Source organism: Plectrocnemia conspersa, unplaced genomic scaffold (genome assembly GCF_051122295.1).
Source record: "Plectrocnemia conspersa isolate PC_06_02 unplaced genomic scaffold, ASM5112229v1 ptg000002l, whole genome shotgun sequence".
In the NCBI taxonomy this organism is placed as follows: domain Eukaryota; kingdom Metazoa; phylum Arthropoda; class Insecta; order Trichoptera; family Polycentropodidae; genus Plectrocnemia; species Plectrocnemia conspersa.
The window spans coordinates 14385568-14402783 of record NW_028277166.1 but is presented as its reverse complement, the minus strand read 5'-3'; the positions used below and the strand labels follow the sequence as shown (position 1 = coordinate 14402783).

Genomic DNA, 17216 nt, shown 5'->3' with positions numbered 1-17216 from the left:
ATAAAAAAAATGTATCAAAACAAAATCAAGATGTTAAAGATTTTTTTGTTGTTCACAATATTTGTGTTAGCACCTAGTTGTGTTAGCAGTCACGGTATGCTCATACAACCCGTGAATAGAGCTTCACGATGGAGATTTGATCCTTCAGCTGAAATTAATTACAATGACAATGAATTATTTTGTGGAGGCCGATCGGTAAATATAAGTAAATTATGTTTCATATTATAATACACTGTATTTAATCGTGAATATTATACTAGGTTCAGTGGAGTCAAAATGGTGGAAAGTGTGGATTATGCGGAGACAATTACAAAGATAGTGTCCCAAGAAGACACGAACTTGGAGGAAAATACGGTCAGGGTGTCATAGTTGAAAGGTAAGTTTAATTAATCGTGATATTTACTATATAGAATAATAAACGAAATGCTTATTTCAGCTACAAACGCGGTGATGTAATTCCAGTGCAAGCAAGGATCACGAAAAGTCATTTAGGATTCTTTGTATTCACTGTGTGTAATATCGATAGCTTCGGAGAAGAATCTGAGCAATGTTTCGAATCGATCAGATTGAAGCAACCTAATGGCGATGAAAAATATTATATCGAAAAAGAATCTCGTCCCTATGACGTTCTACTGAAACTTCCTGATAATTTAGTGTGTAAGCATTGCGTACTAAGATGGACTTATACCGCAGGTATGTACTTTTGATATTGTGATAAAATTTGCTTTATTGTTTTAAATAATTATCTTATAATTTCCACAGGAAACGATTGGGGTCAATGTGAAGACGGAACTTGGGCATCAGGGTGTGGACCCCAAGAAACATTCAAGACTTGTTCAGATATAACAATATCTTAACAAATAATTGTAATTGTACAATTGTCTTAATATGTTTTGTTGTTATAAATATTATAAATCTAGGTTTAATAACAAACATGTTGTATATTATTGATCATTATATAATATTTATCTCTCTCATTATTGTTTGATAAATAGTACATAATATCTGATGTTTTCATTTGTATGTCAATACAACAGAAGGGTGTGGATTAAGAAGAATCGGTATCGCGCACTTAATATAATATAAAGATCACTTGCTTTAATTAAAAAAAAATATTGTATTTAATGACGTACACATGTGTCCCTTTTCTAAAAAATCTATAAAAATGTTATCAATTGATGACCCACAATCACATGCAGAATTAACGAGTCTTATCTCATTGGACGAGGCGGATGATTAAGTTGTTCGCAGTCGTATTATGTAGCTAGCATCCTATGCTGAAGCAGACGCAGCTTATGCTTCAATGCATGCGATGAAAACTATCTGTTCTAAAGTAACGCGGTAACGTTATCACAAAACACATTTTGTTCTAGGATTTATGGACAAATTTAGTATGTATTTTTTTTCTCACATCCCAATAATAGGATTATATAAAACTTATATTATACTGATTGGTATAATATAAGTTTTATATATTATATATTGCCATTATAGGTTTAGTTTCACGTGTTTGCTCTATCGCATTTTCGCATCCAAGGCCATGCCAAAGTATTACCTTACAGTACGTTTTATCGGTTGATCATTATCGGCAATGGATCGATTTTTCTCTTTGTAAAATTGATATGCCGAGATTTAGTCTCGTTCAATTTGATACGCTACATATTGTTATATTTGTTGACTTTTGCAATCATTCTTCTGATATGAGAGAACTGCTCAAAGTATATTCAAACTGACTTTGGTCAATAGGAGGGCGCAGAAACAATTATCATTTCTCAGAAGTCAAAAATCCGCGTCAAAAGCAATAAAATCGTGTCGGTGCCGTCGCAGTGGGCACGCTCGGTACCGAAATACTATGAATTTTAATGAAATCGAAATATTAAAAAACGACCACTGACTGACTAACTTTTGCCCCCCCCCCCCACCTCGAAAAACTGAAATCGTCCTTGTCTAAAGTATCTCTTTGTTATGTAATACATTACCAAAAACTTTAGGTAGAAGTGTTTTCATTGTGAATGTCTCATAAAATATGAAATGCTTGAGGAACATCCAGGAATATTGTACTGATCTTGTTATATTTTTAATGACCATCTACAAAAAATATTCTGTAGTTTTACCGTCAGTTATTTGTTGCATAGAATAGATTCTGGTTGTGACATTATTATCAACAGAATTGTTTGCTATATGTATGCTACGTATTTCTGCTTTCCTTTTGTAAAAAAAAATATTTTATATTTCGTATTTTATAAATAGATTACAAAGTAGTATAACTAGTTTCAACTTCAAATCTTAAGTGAGATTTTTTCCTTGTGATTGTTTCATTCATGATGATCAAATGATAAGTCATAAGATTGAACCAATTAGTGGCAGTAAAAACAACCTTTTATATATTATATTAATTAAAATCATGGTAAAAAACAATATATTCTTATAAATAATATGTAATACTATAAGATAATGTGCATAGTCCTAATTAAATAATAATTAATTATTGTTCTTTATTTCTCAATATTATATTACAATTATTATGTACAGTAATTAATATAATACAAACTACGATCATTCTAAAAGTATTTTTTTAGTAATATTTCTAATTGTACATCTTATAATATAATTCGATACGGTTGGAACAATATCTATCTAAAATATGTAATCAATAATTGGTATTAAAAACTGCAATGTCGGAACATGTCCTGAAAGTTTCTTGAGGTCCACAACCATTATTAAATTCACCATTTTCGCACTGACCCCAAGTGTTGCCTGAAATTTAAAAATATTGATAATATATATTTTATTTTAAACTATAAAAAATAAAATAATAATAACCAGTTGTCCAAGTCCATCTGAGCACACAATGTTCACAGTGCAAATCTTCGGGTAGTTTGAGTAAAATTTCGAAACTTCCAAGTCTTGGATCTATGTAATACTTCTCATCCCCGTTTAGTTGATACAAAGTAATCGACTTGAAGCAATTGTCCGATTCATGTTCAAATACATCGAGATTACACAATGTAAATATGAAGAAACCCATATGATTTGCCGTGACCATTACACGAACGGGAATTATCTCTCCTGATGTGTAACTGATTTAAAAATAAAAAGTAATTAGTACTTGTTAGTACTTCTTAATTAAATGTTCATATTAATTCAATTACTTTTGAACGATAACTCCTTGTCCATAAATACCGCCCAATTCGTGAGTTCTAGGAGTTGCATCTGCATAGTTATCCCCGCATAATCCGCATTTGCCACCATTTTCTTCCCATTGGATCTAAACAATATTCATATTAATATATCATACTCTATATACAATTATAGATCTTACACGATAAGTCGAAATTAAAATCAAATAATTTAATCTCTTTTTAATTATCAAATCGATATAAAAAAATCATCTATAATATTTTACACATAAAATATGTTACCGTATATATTGAGTGTAATAAGCATTATATAAACAATACTATAAAACTGACGATTATATTAAATTTATATAAGATTTATATACGAATCGACAATTCCGAGTCTTCGGCCACACTTTTATTTACAGCAGCAATATTCTCAACTGAACGAACGCCATGATGATGCACAGGCCTTATCCTATATCCAACGTTTCCAGTCTCATCAATTTTTTTTCACTACGTTGTGAATCGTTCGCTCAGTAGTGCTTGTTGTTTGTGTAGAACAATTAAACAATGTTAAGCGATATATTTCGTAAATGTGTTGTTGCAAACTAACATTCGACACTTTGAACACTCATGATTATTGACAGCTGTCTGATTTACAGTGCTACAAAGATAATAAACCTTAATTGTATCACTCTCTCTCTCTTCAAAAATTCACATTAAAAAATGTATATTCTTGTATTAATTAGTATTGTCACTTATAGTATATTAAATATATGGTTCGCTAAAGCTGACGTTTCTACTTTGAACATTTAATCTGGTTCAACCAACCAATTTCTTCACTGGGCAGTTTATCTTTCTTATGCGTGCTACCTTAACCCAGTAGGAAAGCCGTCTTATCAAACTCAAAACCGTCAAAATAATTTAAATGATGTTATCTATTTTTTGTAATTTATGTAACATTATACGTTTCACAACCGCGTCCGCGCAGTACGGAAATCAGCAGTATAAGAACCACCGGTCGGGAGTTTCCCCCTCGGCTTTACCTAAGCATCTATTGTTCATAATGAAATTTGTAAAAGACAAAACCCAAATAAGCTGTTGAACCTAATCTTCGGAACGACTAAAATACTACGACGACACAGCACTCCAACGACAAATCAAAAGTTGACGATTTGGTGCAGTTAAATAACGTTGAATATTCAGAAAATATATGTTTTTTGTAATTTAAAAAATCTCTTAAACATTTGCCACGCTTTTTTACCACACTAAGATAAATTGTTCATTACATTGTTATATTTTAATCAGCAAGATAGACCAGTGATATAAGCCAGTGACTAATACCGGAAAAATTTGAGTTTGAATCCCATACGGACAAGTGTTTTTTTTAATTTATATCATGTCTCGAAGATTAGAAATAAAGATTATTATTTTTTCCTATATTTTTCTTATCTCACAGATGAATAGTTAAAATAAAGACTAGCTAAGTCGTGCAGAGTGGAATCTCTCGGTTGTAAGATGTAATATTAGTTCATAACTATTAAATTAGATGTCACTGATTTACAGACTTTGATTAGAGACTTATTAAGAGACCCATTGTAAAGCATTCGACTAACGCATGTCATGTTGCAACGGAAGATTTACAATAAACAAAAAATATACGTCTTACACACAGAAGAGAGAGTAATTGCGCAGTTGTGAGAAGCCACTTGCCATAAAAAGCTAGGTATTTCATGTTGCAACGGAATATTTACAATTGATAATAAATAAAATAATACTAAGCAAATGTGTGTGGGTAATGTATCAATGAAAACAAAGTTATATATTATATAATATATTACTTACGAATAATAAATTAATAATGTTACCCACGTTTATATAGCTTCAAACATGTAAAATGCACAAATTGGTAGAAGCTTTTCCACAAATATGTAATTAGTTCGCTTTTCATTACCAAAGATGCAGAAAAAAGCCATCGATTCAATTTAGCAAAAAGTTAAACGTCATAAACTGTAACACTCAAATCTTAGAAATATATTTTTTAACTATTTATTAGACATAGGAAGTTAAATTTAAAATTTATTAAACTTGCAGTAAACTCTAATAATCATTATTACACTTTATTAGAGTTTACTGCAAGTTTAATAAATTTTAAATTTATTGATCACTCAGATAGTTAGATCATATCAATCCGCACGAGCTTTGATTTTTTTTAGCCATTATCAATATAACAATAATATAATGGTCTACGTAAATAAACATTGATATGATTATTATCTTTGAGTAGTTAAAATGAATTATACCCATTACGTACACAAAACTTCCCACATTCATATAAATGTGTTCAATATATTGTACAATAACACTAGATATTAATCCGGGGATTAATTTTAAGCAAGCACAACTATAGTTGTATATTTGTAAATTAAAATTAAAATTAAGCCCATGATTATTTCCATTAAGCCACTTGTTGTTATCTCAATTGTTTTCTATTTTATATACTCCATTAAATTAGTTTCATTCTTAAAAATATGTATATGTATATAGAATATATTTACTCAGGTGAACATGAAATGTCTAAAACTCTATTTATTAAATATATTATCATATTCTAGCTAAATCTTGAATTATGTACCAAAAAATATGGATACTAATATATTTTTACTAAAGTCACCTCATGGTTTATCCAGCTGAAAATATATATGTTATAATATAAATCAATAATTCTTACTCTTTGCCCCCCACAGAATAATTCATTGTCGTTGTAATTCGGCAGAACTGTAGAATCAAATCTCCAGCGAGAAGCTCTATTGACTGGTTGCATGACCATACCATGACCCTCAACGTAAAAGGGCACCACCACAAGAGTGATAAAAGCAAAGATAAATTTCAACATTATTAGACTGTAGTACTTCAGGAAACTATTTTTAAGTATCAAGTGTGATTAGATTTACTTAACAAAACTATTAATTATGAATCTTGTCTGTATATATATATATAGTATCTATGTAATCCTTGTTTTGATAGTACTATCAGCTTATCATTGTATTTTATAAAATTCGCGTTAATTCTACAAAAGCGCACACTTGTGTTTAATGTGACTAATATTAATTGCTTAAGTTTATTGTGATTATTTTATTTTGCGTACAATCGTACTATACATATTATTTGAAATGTCAAAAGATCAGTCCCATCGAAAAATTAATTTAACCAACGTTAAATTAGCATCTGAAATATAAACAATTTACTGCTCCATAGTTGTTTAAGTGTATATAAAGTTAAGCAGTGATGCAAATCTGTTTGTCAAAATTATTCAATGCTATTTATATAGAGTAGCTATAAATACAAAAGATGATGTGGAACAAGTCATTATTTTACTATAAATTTTTAAACATGCATCGCTTAGTTCATTCAGCTCTGTTTTGGCGTCTGCGCGCACAAAAAAGGCCTTCCTGAGGATAGTGAATCACTCATATTTGGTCTTTTGCGACTCCGATTGTGCTATAACATTTTTGATTTATTTTACTAAGCTGATATAGCTAATTATTTATTAACCAAACAAATATAAGCAAAAGATGATATAAATGGAATATAAAAAAATGAATTCTTAATGCAGGAAGATGTTTTTTTACTTCATTGGGGAAACCCACTACAAAATGTCATAAAGCAAATACTTTAAACTTATTGCGATTTAAAATCTTTATCTCATAAACCATTGTTTAATCTTCTTAGTATTATCATGTTTGTGTGAATTAAGATCTTGATCCATGAAATCCCTGCTTAATGCGGTACAAAACAATTGAATGAAACAAAAAATAATACCAAAAAATATTTATTAGCATAACAAAGAAATAATCGTACTTATACATACTAACATACCCATATCAGATCACATAACTAATAAAATAAAGACAATGGGACAAACGTTTAAAGAGGACAAGATAATTATTAATATAATTTTGTGAATTACAAAAAATTAAACCAGTATTATTGAAACATGAATTAAAAAGTTATTATCAAAATAACAGAAAACATATAAAATACACATAAACAAAAAATAAAGGTAAATTACATAAAGGCGACAAATCTGCACATAAGATCATCAAAGTGCTACATAACATTAAAAAGATTATAGTAAATGAATAATAATATCATAGTAATGATATTTGAGATTATAAGGAATAGTACATTAGTATTTGTAGGCAAACTTCAACTGGCATAAATATTTTACATTCACTTGAGCCACATCATATACAATATACTCATTGTAAAGCAGAGACGATTCTGTTTTTTTCTTTATCGGTTTGCCCAACGGCACAATAGTTCCATCTTCCAATGGATGATCTTCATTCGGGTCTGGTTCGGTCACGCCGACTCCTTTTACGGAATGATAACCACTCGGTGGTTTTACAACATTTTTGGCAGCATACAACTCATGGCTGAATAAAAATTGATTGTAATTAATAAATAGATAATTTAAAAAACGTAAGTTTAATTGAATTTCACTTACATTTTGCCCAATGCAACTTCGCACAAAAGCAATATACCCTCGGGACTATTAACGGATGTGCAACAGTAATTTGCAGACTTGGAAACCATATCGGCAAAGTAAATCCCTTTACCGAACATATAGCCGGTGACGGGTGCTTCGGGAGGAGCAATCCTCAAACCTAAAAGTAGAGTATATTAACAGTAAAATATTTATGAATTTTTTTCACTATACAGTAAAATATTAATCTTTGTTTAATTTTTCAGTTATTTATTATATGATGAATTAAGCTATTAACCTTGAGACAATATTCCTGCGAAGTTTGTAGTTCGAGAACCATGCCACAATAGTTTACGATTAGGAAGTTTCTTGAAGGGTTTGTAACGCCTGTCTTCGCCTTCACGAACTACTTTAAAGAGCTTAAACCAAATAAATACAATTAATATACATATATAAATCAAGGTTAAACAAAATTTAAGTATAATAAAAATAAATAATTACATGAACTATTTCTAACGAGTAACTTGAATGGGTAGCTGCGTGAGTATTTTTAACGTATTTTCTCATTATCTCAAATTCTGGACTTCCCATTGGAATCGGTTGAATGTCACTCTTCAATTTTATGTAATGCGAATCGAGAGGACTGACGTTCACTTCAGTTGATCCTGATACCGAATTATTACAATGTAACTCACATATAACATCAAAAAAATATTTCATCTAAAACAATTATTTACCCGATTGTAATAAGGTATAAGCTATTTCAATCTCAAGCAAATTATCAAGCATATCTGTTTTGGTTTTGATTGATTCTTCTTTATCGAGAAGAGGCGGATTTTCTACTCCAAAGTTATGCGGCACCAAAGTGTAAAATCTAAAATATAAAAGTATGAAATATTGAAGATTTTATTATAATTTGTATTACTTACCTATTTGTAGCATCGATGATTTTTAGCCGGATTGACTTGTCTTCGTCATCTTTGGATTCCATTAACTTTTGTAGTTCAGTTAAGACATTATAACCAGAAATCAGCTGTTTACGGGATAGATTACCCAAAGGCATCTTGTCAGTGTCGAGCTATTAAGAAAAAAAACTGTTTAAAATATATTAAAGGCATAGACACATTTCTATAGATCTTTAAATTACCTCAAACTCAAGCATGACCTTCTTCATAATGTTAACATCAAATATAATCTTAACGAGCCCTTGAACAGGCTGTGGCAATTTACTATTGCCATCGTCCAATTGCACCGGTGCTTTATCATCGCCGTAATCAATTTCCACTGGATACATTTTTCCAGCCACCTGTGTTAAGATGTGAATTAAAATAAAAATCATCATACCATTATTAAAGCATTATTAAACCGACATACCTTCGGATGACTATTAGCTTTACCATCGATCCAACAATGCCCAGTTTTTTCTTCATACAAGTCTTCAAAAGAATTTATTGCTTCGAAAAGAGTACCAAAATCCTGCGTTTTATTACCACCGATGCTGGTTCCGATCCTTCCCCAAGCTCTAAACACCCAAAACCTAAAAAAATGTTCCTTATAATAAAATATATTTCATGATGTATATATTGTAATTTTTATTGAAATATATTTACTTTGATTTTGAATCAGATTTTAACAATTGCAATTTGTAGTAGGAATTTTTTTGCGTAACAATATCCGTGAGGCCCAAAACAGTAGTGTATCTAATACCCTCTTGATTTTTATAAACATGAGCAGAATTCTCTAGACCGGATTCTGGATCGACAGCTGTGCCATCTAAAAATAATATTACATTACACAGCCATTTGACTACAATAAAAAAAATTTTTTATGCCAAAAAGTTAGTCAAATAAATGCATTAAAAGTGTAATATAAATTCAAATAACTGTTCTATTATCTATAAACAGTAGTCACCTAATTTGAAGAGTACAAATATTTAAAGATTAGTACACAGTTACCTATTAAAATTCATCGATAAATAAAAGTTTTCATTACTCATGCTCGTATAAAATTACACGATTATTTATTCTTAGATATTATACATTTACATCAATGTGAATGTAGAATACAAACATTACATAATTTACCTTTCAATCTCAATTTAGTTTTGCCAGATGATGACTTAGAATAGATGCTTTTTGAAGATTTCGCAATTGATTTGCCATCTATTACATCCTGAGGAATTCTAGCACTTAACTAAAAAACAATTATTATCAATAACATAATATGTACATAGATATATTTATTATAGCACTCTTACATCTCCACCCCAAGTTGCAATATTTTTATCACCGATCAAGTTTATAGTTTCGCTTACACTTCCTTTAGCATCGATAGAATCAAAGAAAGATTTTTCGATCACTTGTATATCTTTTTGTTGAACGTTATCCATCATATCGGACATTTTATCGATTTCAATTGAAGGAGCAACAACAGCTGCTAGTGTATCATTCAATTTGGACACGACGTTACCGCCCATTTTTAAAATTCTAATTTTCACCTCCTCCTTCACCTTTGGTTTATATCCGTAAATGAAAAATTCCAAATTTTTCAAAGGCGGAATTGGAACTTCAGCTTTAGGTCTAAAATATATGTATAAGATAATATTAAAATTTATAAGATAATATTAAAAAATATAAAATCACAATAAATAAATATAATACACACTCTTTTAATTCCTTCTCAGATTTAATATATGCAGCAGCTGGAGGAATATCTCTAAACTTGCGAACTTGCTCTTTGTATTTATATTTTTTCAAAGCTGAATTGTCTTTTAAATCGCTGATAATCCTAAAGCGCGTCCTATCCGGAGTTTGAGTTACACTCTGACATTTAGTCCATTCAGTTAAATCTCCTGTAATAAAATAATTATTAATAAATTATTCATAATAATGGATTAGAATCACGGTAAACAAACCTGAACAGACATAACCATGTGTGTTCAACACTAATTGTCCTTTTTTGCAAGTACTGCACGGTTTTAGTGCACCAAATGTCATTATATCAGCCAATAAATCTAAAATCTAAAATAGAACAAATATAATTAATTTATTAACAAATATATTTTAATTAATAACTTACTCTATCTTCACCAACAGGAATTTCTTGTTTATTGTATTCTAAAAGGCTTTTCATCTCGGCTTTATTTAAATATTTTTTCAAGCTATCCCTAAAGTGTATATTTAGATAACATTAGTAAACGTTTTATTGTTTATTAAAAATAATATATTACCTGTATTTGAAATACAATTTATTCTGATCTTTCAATTCTTTTTCCAGCTTATCACTTTCTTTCTTCTCTTCTTTATCTTTCGGCTCTCCTTTGAGTTTCTTTATCGGTACTTCTTCTTGCTTAACAGCTCTGTCGAATATATTATTAAATTAAAATAAATTTAAATCAATTTAATCTCAAAGCGTGCAATACTAACGGTAATTCTTTTTTAACCATGACCTTATCTTCTTTGGTCAGACTATTAAATCCGGGCAATATATCTCCACTAGCAAAAAATAGTAACTCAGAGCGATTTTGTACAAAGCATTTAACGTGATGCCACAGAGGTTGACCACCAAACTTCTGTCCTATTTCAGTATCGTACACCTTTTTGCAGATGCGAACTTCTCCCTTAAAATACATTAAATAAATCATAATCTCTACAATAAATAATATTCAATCAAATCTAATATATACCTTTGTGATTTTAATTTCGCAAACTTTACAAGTAGCCCTGCTAGACTTTGAGTACTCAATGGCAAAATCCTTCAAAGCGGCCGATGAACCATCTCCGTTGGCCCTTTTGCGGCCCTTTCCCTTCTTTACGTCAGCCATAACTGCTCCGGTACTACAATCTTCTACAATTGTATTTAGAATTGAATACATATTATGAAAAACAATTATTCTATTTAGATTAGCTTTAAAGACGTACCAATTGCCTTTTTAATTTTTTCTTGATCTTCATATCGAAGTGCTGAAAAGTTTCCCATTTCGGCTATACTCTTAGGGCGTTGCTTCCCAAAAAAGCAAGTATCATGGTACCAGTTGGCTTGTTTGCCATCGAAGAAAGCCGACTGGAAATATACATTTAAATTGATAAGACAGTAATGTTACCTACTAAACAATGAAAAGCAGTTGCATTTACACTTTATAAGCTGTAGACAAGCTTATCAGTTAAAAGCGGGAGATGAGGACGTAACCTTTTTTGTAATGCGATAGTGTGATTTGGTTCTATGTCATAAATATTTAGAGTAACAAGTTTTTACTAAAGCAATGTCGATTATCACATCTAGTCTATAATGTCACATTTTTATTTTAAATTCATCCATAACTTTTTGACTTCCAAAGCAATTTTCAAATTATTTTACAATATAAATAACTTTATAAAAATATGTATTCGAAAATGGAATCAAGATTTCATTAGATAAAGATGAAATTGATTTGATGAACAATTTGTTTTGAAATTGTTAGACTATTAGTATTATTGAATTATTGGATATGCCCGCTATGATAAAACTTAAATACGTGACAGTCAAATCTATACCTAAAAACTATGTAATATAGTGAAGGTGAGGCGAGTATCATGTTGTATGGTGTTACTATTGTTTTTGTTTCTAATAATTTTATCTGGATAGAATTGACACGTGACATGCGAAAGGTTAGCATAATTACCTGCAGCATCGCAGCAAGTCGCAGCGAACCCTGAGGAATGGGCGTTTTGCATCCTTTGCACGAAGCACGACCGCTTTTAGCATATTCCGCCGCAAACGGCAGGTCCGACATTTTGACGTCGATTGGCGCTCAAATCAAATGTTGCCATAAGCTCAAAGCTCCAGCTTCCCACACAAAAAAATAATTAATAACGGCTAAGGATTAGGGATGTGCCAGCGGAAAACCCCTGGTTTATTCCCAGGAAAAAACGTGTTTTTTGGGTTGGAATAAGCGGCGATGGGAAAATTTAGAGATTAAAAAATATTCGAAACAAATTGACACTACAAGATGTATAACCATAAGGGATGTGACTTCGCAGCCAGAAAGACGCCATTGGAAACTGGTAATAATGTATTGTATATTTTAATATAATTTATTGTATAATATATATTAAGAAATATTCTTTTTATGCGTCGGAGAGCAATTACAACGTACTATTTATATGTTACCATTTTTCCCCTAGATGTAACGAGGGCTTTTGTGTGGTCAGTTCAGTAACTCTTTTGTCACGTTCATCCTTAAAGCTGATTTACACGATGCCAGTCGGCGCGCCAGTCGAGGTTGCCAGTCACTGGATGCCAGCGACTAGCACCATGTAAACGCTTAACGCCAGTCACTGGAGAAGCCAGTGTGCCACTGGTATGCCAGCAGCTGGCAACGCTAACAGTACAAATATTTTTGTTTTGCTGGCCAGCCAGCTCCCCCTTCCACCACACTACCGTACTGGCGCAAGGTGAGTAGCGATTTTTTGCAACAATAATTCTATCACTTGCTTTCACTATGTAAACGGTAAGGTGCCAGTGGACTGGAATGCCAGTCGTCGCGTGCAGTGACCCGCCAGTCAATTTCCAGCTGGCATGTCAGCAACTGGCAACGTGTAAATCAGCCTTTATTATTATCGTGGTTACAGTGATTAGGTTCGCAAGTTTTAAGAGGACCACCATAACACATTTTTAAATACAAACATTGCAACACGCGTGGTCGCAGAGTTTGGACAAATTACGCTATTGGCAGCCACAGTGGTCTCGGATATAAAGAATATTTTTGTAAATTGATACAAAATAATTTTGTTTTTATATGACTTGTTTATAATTGCACTATTGTTACATAAAATTAACAATATTTGTATTTTTATTTGAATTTTGAATTTTGATTTGGTAAGGTGACCAGAGAGTGTTACTACATGATCCATTGCTTAAACCACTGCCGTAACCGGTAATAGGGCCCTACGAGTCCAACCCAATGGGCGGCATCCAGCTTTTTAGGGCCAGATGAGCGGGATCCACCCCCCGTAGTACTACGTTATTTGTTAGAGTCTCAGTATTGTTTCTCCCGAGTGTTATTGGGAAACGCTCTCCTGATCACCTGCAAATCTGTTGCTTAGCTTTTGCATAGCATTAGCTTTGCATGCTCCTGCATTTCTATGGGTAAGGTGACCAGATTTTGAAAATATCATAAAAATGAAAATGCCTTACTGGAATTTTTTATTCAAGGAGAATAAAGATTGCTGATACAGATTGCTGCGGGAGCATTTTAGAAAGTTTTAATTTTTGTTTAAAGGCCATCTTGGAATTTTTTGTCTGAGAATGACAAATTGCTGTGGGGAGCTACACAAAATATAATTTCAGAATTTATTGCTGAAGGAGGGAAATTTTTTGAAGAGGACAAAGCTGATTGGAGCCATATAGCTGCTTTGAATATAGTTCCGAAAGATAATGAACGCTAGATCAAACAACCACTTATTATCATTGAATTGACTAACAGGGTTTCCCTTTATCTTCATGAACTGCTAGACTTCAACCCACAGTTCGTAAAATCTCATGAGCTTGTTCCCGCGACTTAGCCATTGAACTTCAGTGATAAACAATATTTCCGTAGTTAGATTAATTAATAAATATTTAAACTACCTGCTGTTAATCCCTCCGCCTTTTGTAAAGTTTACCTATATATTTAGCATATTCCTGGAACCGCGAACTATGTGATGTTCTGGCAACACACTCTAGTGTCGACACGACCGAAGGAATATGTCTGCCAGTCAGTGCTCGCCACCCAATCCTATAACATTAATTTTGTAACTATGTTATTATTTAACTGTAATAAAATCAATGTAGTTAGTAATCTCTATCTAATTGCTAATCCGTCACCACACGTTTGCCAAAATATTTGGATTAATATCCAAAAGAAACAGAAACGTTTAACTTATTACTTTTAACAATTCTAACAATTATCCAACATCTACTGCCACTGAGTGAGTGTTTCAATCAGCAAGACAAGCTAAGACAAAGTAAAGAAGCAATTTTAAATACGAAAAATTCAATACTTGTTATTTTCAAAGTATGTATTTTTTAAATAACATGATTGTTGTTTATGATAAATTAACTCATTTTCTTTGAAAGTATTTTGGCGGACGGATGGTGACGGGTGGCAATTAGACACAGATTGAGCCACTGCAGTAGTATTTTATTAAAGAATAATTTGATTTACATGTTGTTTAATATTTATGTGAACGGTGCACGAGACAGCACCGACTGTTGCAAGCCCGCCAAGAGAATGATGAAAAAATAATTTGCGAAATTTTATGGAGCAAATTATTTAAAGTAAATTTTGCGTTAAAAAATGGACATAGTGCAAATGTTTGAGAAGTACTGATGCTATGTCCGAACGAAAGATTTTTTTAATGGTGCAAATATATTGCTATTACTGGTCTAGCACATCAACCACCAATAAAAATATAAAACAATAAGGACATTGTACTTGGTAAATGCCAAATCACTATTAAAGAGATTTCTGAAGTATTTATTTTTTACGGTTTATACAAAACAATGTTGATCAATATTTTGGGTATGAAATGTGCAACCAATTTTATTACAAAACTATTGAATGTAAAGAATTTTCTGAAGAATACCATACCAATTAGTGCAATGCTATGCAGATTAAAAAAACACTGGTATTAGAATAGTTTATATCTAATAGCGACTACTTTGAAAGGGACATATAAATATTAAAAAAATCTTTTCTATGATATTTTCTATAAATATTAAAAAAGTATTTTCTATGAAAAATGCCTTGTTATATTATTATCCCACTTCGCAAAAATATATGTATTAAAGTTGTTGTAAGAAGACATTTTAGTGCAAATGCTTAAACCTCCTAAATCCACCGTAGATATCCAATAATCATCAGGGTTGCAAATGTCCCGACAAAATATAATACGTTTAGAGCAGGGTTTCCCAAACTTTTTCAGCGACGGAACACTTGGCAAATCCGAAAATTTTGGCGGAACACTTAGCTTATTTTTTAGGCTAGGTAATTCATAATAAAATAAAACATGTTATTAAAAAAATGTTATTAAATTTATTTAATAAACATAAAAATACAAATAAATAAAACTCCTAATGACTGATGATTTTGGGTTCTTGAATAAAATTTTTTTTTATATCAGGCATAATTTTGGTTAGTTGTATTTTCATATCTGCCGTGGCGTGGAGTCTATTTCTGTATTTTGTTTTTGTTGCAATATACTTAAAAAATCCCACTTCGCATAAATACGTCGTGGAAAACGGAAGTAAACAAACCAGAGCTTGTTTTGACACCTTGGGGAACTCTTCAATCAGACTCGCCCAGAAATCATTTAATGGCTGATATTTTTGTTTCAAATCAGAGTCATTAACTAAATTCTCATAATCCCTTAAGCCCACTGGTATTACTGTCACGGAAAATGGATTCCGAACCCAGGAATCGTCCGAAAGAGTTATTTTCAAGTAATATAGGTGTTCTAAAAATACTTGTGAAACTTTTTTATCTTCTTGAAAATTTAATTCATTTAAACATTCATATCCAAGACAGGAAAACAATCAAAATTATTAGATTCAACCGATAAAATCTGAAATTGTAATTTTTTATCAAAAGATTCAATTTTATCTCTCATATTAAAAATTGTAATACTTTTTTCTTGTAATTATAAGTTAACATCATTTCACTTTGTAAAAATATCCGCCAGATATGCAGATGTATCAACCAGGAAGGATTTGTTAAAAAATTTATAAAATGATGTTGCAAATTATTTTGTACTTTCAAGAAGACTAATAATTCATTTCGAAGTTCATAAAGTAAAAAATAGTACTTTTCCTCTGGATAGCCATCTCACTTCAGTGTGTAATAAAAGTGCTTCATGTTCACCACCCATTTCATCGCACAAAATTTTAAATAATCTGGATTGAAGTGGTCTAGATTTTACATAGTTTATCATTTTCACGGCTACTTCATAACATTTTTAAAATTTGTGGAAATTTTTTTAGTCAACAGTGCATGCCTATGCAAAATACAGTGACTGCTAGTAACATATCTAGTCACATAAATAAAATTCGTATAACAAGCACTAATATCGTGTGATTAATTAACAAAAAAATATTGTTTAAATAGGATCAAATTTTAAAGTTAAAAAAAACAACACCGACTTATGAAACTTTTCCCTCCAGAATTTATACACATCAAGGTTGAATATTTAACACATATTTTCAAGCTTTATTATCAGATTTATGAACAATTTTTATGTATTAGCAAGACTAACAATTTTTTTAATCTACTCTAAATTTTTGTGAAATATCTATTCAGGCTCCGCGGAACACCTATTTTGGATGCGCGGAACACCAGTGTTCCGCGGAACATAGTTTGGGAAACCATGGTTTAGAGGAATGATTCGGCCAATATTTATTCAAAATATTGACCTTCAATTTACGATTTTACGATCATTTCGTACAATTTTTTTGTCAGAATATAAATGTTCCATATTACCCCACTCTAATCGATAATAAATTATAATTTAGTTATTTGTACAAAAAAAATAAAAGATTTATCAATATATATATCATAATTATTTATTTAGCTTAAAAATACGATAAGTTTT

The 17216-nt window shown here is 31.2% G+C and overlaps 3 protein-coding genes across 3 annotated transcripts; 1 reads left to right on the top strand and 2 right to left on the bottom strand.

Moving 5' to 3' along the window:
• Positions 1–30: 30 nt before the first annotated feature.
• On the top strand, positions 31–1038 carry LOC148237806 (uncharacterized). Its single transcript, XM_088206003.1, has 4 exons — positions 31–195; positions 261–376; positions 437–693; positions 763–1038. Exons 1-4 carry the CDS (start codon positions 31–33, stop codon positions 855–857), a joined length of 633 nt encoding a protein of 210 aa, XP_088062129.1. The 3' UTR covers positions 858–1038.
• Positions 1039–2475: 1437 nt separating this feature from the next.
• Positions 2476–6066, bottom strand: LOC148237805 (uncharacterized). The gene is made up of 4 exons (XM_088205861.1): positions 5854–6066; positions 3153–3268; positions 2824–3080; positions 2476–2757 (listed from the first exon to the last, which is right to left on the bottom strand). Exons 1-4 carry the CDS (start codon positions 6016–6018, stop codon positions 2651–2653), a joined length of 645 nt encoding a protein of 214 aa, XP_088061987.1. The 5' UTR covers positions 6019–6066; the 3' UTR covers positions 2476–2650.
• Positions 6067–6938: 872 nt separating this feature from the next.
• Positions 6939–12419, bottom strand: Parp1 (Poly-(ADP-ribose) polymerase). The gene is made up of 19 exons (XM_088205045.1): positions 12272–12419; positions 11532–11673; positions 11297–11457; positions 11037–11230; positions 10841–10969; positions 10690–10777; positions 10526–10631; positions 10276–10462; positions 9869–10190; positions 9696–9804; positions 9222–9384; positions 8986–9148; positions 8759–8917; positions 8541–8689; positions 8349–8485; positions 8113–8276; positions 7910–8030; positions 7633–7792; positions 6939–7561 (listed from the first exon to the last, which is right to left on the bottom strand). The coding sequence occupies exons 1-19, from the start codon at positions 12380–12382 to the stop codon at positions 7312–7314; spliced, it is 3015 nt and encodes a 1004-aa protein (XP_088061171.1). The 5' UTR covers positions 12383–12419; the 3' UTR covers positions 6939–7311.
• Between the last annotated feature and the right edge of the window lie 4797 nt (positions 12420–17216).

Coding starts and splice junctions, on each gene's coding strand:
- LOC148237806 (XM_088206003.1), top strand. CDS start 31: ATGTTAAAGATTTTTTTGTTGTTCACAATATTTGTGTTAGCACCTAGT. Junction 196..260: donor TATTTTGTGGAGGCCGATCG/GTAAATATAAGT, acceptor ATATTATACTAG/GTTCAGTGGAGTCAAAATGG. Junction 377..436: donor CAGGGTGTCATAGTTGAAAG/GTAAGTTTAATT, acceptor TGCTTATTTCAG/CTACAAACGCGGTGATGTAA.
- LOC148237805 (XM_088205861.1), bottom strand. CDS start 6,018: ATGTTGAAATTTATCTTTGCTTTTATCACTCTTGTGGTGGTGCCCTTT. Junction 3,081..3,152: donor CAAGGAGTTATCGTTCAAAA/GTAATTGAATTA, acceptor TTTTTAAATCAG/TTACACATCAGGAGAGATAA. Junction 2,758..2,823: donor CAGATGGACTTGGACAACTG/GTTATTATTATT, acceptor TTTAAATTTCAG/GCAACACTTGGGGTCAGTGC.
- Parp1 (XM_088205045.1), bottom strand. CDS start 12,382: ATGTCGGACCTGCCGTTTGCGGCGGAATATGCTAAAAGCGGTCGTGCT. Junction 10,191..10,275: donor TCTGAGAAGGAATTAAAAGA/GTGTGTATTATA, acceptor CATATATTTTAG/ACCTAAAGCTGAAGTTCCAA. Junction 9,149..9,221: donor AAATCTGATTCAAAATCAAA/GTAAATATATTT, acceptor ACATTTTTTTAG/GTTTTGGGTGTTTAGAGCTT.